Source organism: Sinocyclocheilus grahami, unplaced genomic scaffold (genome assembly GCF_001515645.1).
Source record: "Sinocyclocheilus grahami isolate Dianchi unplaced genomic scaffold, SAMN03320097.WGS_v1.1 scaffold318.1, whole genome shotgun sequence".
Taxonomy (NCBI): Eukaryota; Metazoa; Chordata; class Actinopteri; order Cypriniformes; family Cyprinidae; genus Sinocyclocheilus; species Sinocyclocheilus grahami.
Window position 1 is genome coordinate 17479 of NW_015505497.1, and position 2070 is coordinate 19548.

General features: G+C 32.2%; 1 protein-coding gene across 1 annotated transcript in view; it reads left to right on the forward strand.

The window, feature by feature from the left end:
* LOC107602034 (gamma-glutamyltransferase 5-like) overlaps positions 1–2070 on the forward strand; it is a 17643-nt gene that overhangs the window by 7917 nt on the left and 7656 nt on the right. The window contains exon 6 of the mRNA XM_016294422.1: positions 1084–1279. Coding sequence (XP_016149908.1) covers positions 1084–1279 — 196 coding nt within the window. The remainder of the gene's footprint in view (positions 1–1083; positions 1280–2070) is intronic.

The window sequence follows — 2070 nt, forward strand, 5'->3', positions numbered from 1 at the left end:
CTTGTCATTCCAACCCCACATTATTTTCTTTCTTCCATTAAAAACTATTGATTTTTGACTTTTTTTGTAGTTTAGCTGTATACAGTAAATCACCATTCAATTTCATTGTGTGAAAAACAAGTCTGGACATTCAGCTTTTGTGTCTCATGGAAGAAGGAAAATAATAAGTGTCATGAGTAAACGATGACACATTTTTTTAGGTTTCATAAACATGTCGTTTGAAAATGTAGAAGTACAATGGGACATTGTGTGCGTAGGATAGGGGAATTCTGTCTTAAGGGGAATTATGTACTTAAGTGGACTTGTTTTGCTTGTTTCTTATTCTTAAATGTACTTCCTGGACAGTTAAAATATAATTTTTACAGATTATAGTCACTATTGCCAAACATATTTACCCATAATGCCAGACTTTGTGTAGTTGCCTAAATGTTCACACGCTGTTCCTGCATACAAAATGCAACTCTAATTATGACTTAGTAATATTTTTACTTTCTAGATAAAAGAGATAATTTTTTTTCCCAAAAGCAATAGTTTATGTAACTTGGATAAGAACGAAACTCACTGTGTTGTTCTGTGTAATGCATTAATGTCCACTGAAAACAAACCGAAAGCTTTCTAAAACTGGAAATAATCTGATTTGGCAGTGTACAGTGTTCCTTTAAAAGGGCTTTTCTTTTTCGTTTTAGACCAGTATTACTCAAGACTTAAAATTGGCCTTTCCTTATTGTTCATACTTAAGATTAGGGATTTACATAGATGTCTAACCCTAATATTAAACTTTGGCACATAACTAACAGCCTAACAACAACACGCACAACATCCTATAATTGATCTTCAGAAAATGTAAAAATCAAGTTTTTCAAAATGTGTAACACATACAATACCTATTGTTAATGCATTCATTTGACCAAAAATTCTGTAAAAACAGTCATATGGTGTAATATATTACAATTTAAAAGAGCTTTTCTATTTGAATATATTTTAAATGTATTTTATTCCTGTGATGCAAATCAGAACTTTTGAACAGTAACTTATTGTACTCCAGTAACTATTTTGTGCTTTATTTGTTCATGCGTCTACCAGGAAGTCACTGGATAGGTGTACCAGGAGAACTCCGCGGCTATGAAAAAGCTCATCAGTTGTATGGAAAGCTGCCCTGGGCCAAACTATTCGAGCCCTCCATCAAGCTGGCACGAGAGGGCTTCCCCATGCCAGCCTACCTCTCTTATTTCTTGAAGCAAGATTTAATTAAAAAACTGATTCATGGCACTGAACTCTGGTAATGTATCTTCTCCAAACAAACACATACACACCATCATGTACACTACTGTTTGTTATGACTGACATCTCAATGCAATAGTTTATTTAAGGGGACAAGTATGATGAACCTTGACGAGCATTCTTAACGATCAATGTCAAAGAAGTAGGTTATGACTTAGCCGCAGGCAAACCGCAAGAAATATAAGAGCTCTTTTATTGTTGTGTAATAAGAAACTTTCTGCTGAATGAATCAAAGCAGAATTGAGACTATCTCCAGTTTTCTATTAAATACCATTTTTGTCTATTGTAAAACATAATTTGCTGAATTATACACTGTAACTCACTAAATATGTGTGTATATATAATAATGTTTTTTTTTAAATAGCTAATACTTTTATTTAGCAAGGATGCATTAAATTCATCAAAAGTTACAGTGAAGATATGTATAATCATTTACTAAAGATTTCTATCAATGCTGTTCTAACTTTGTATTTATCAAATGTGACCCTGGACCACAAAAGCAGTCATAAGTAGCATGGGTATATTTATAGAAATAGCCAAAAATACATTGTATGGGTCAAAATGATCGATTTTTCTTTTATGCCAAAAATCATTAGGATATTAAGTAAAGATCATGTTCCATGAAGATATTTTGTAAATTTCAACTACAATAAATATCAAAACTTAATTTTTTTATTAGTAATATGCATGGCTAAGAACTTCATTTGGACAATTTTAAAGAGGGATTTTTTTGCACCCTCAGATTCCAGATTTTCAAATAGTTGTATCTCGGCCAAATATTGTCCTATC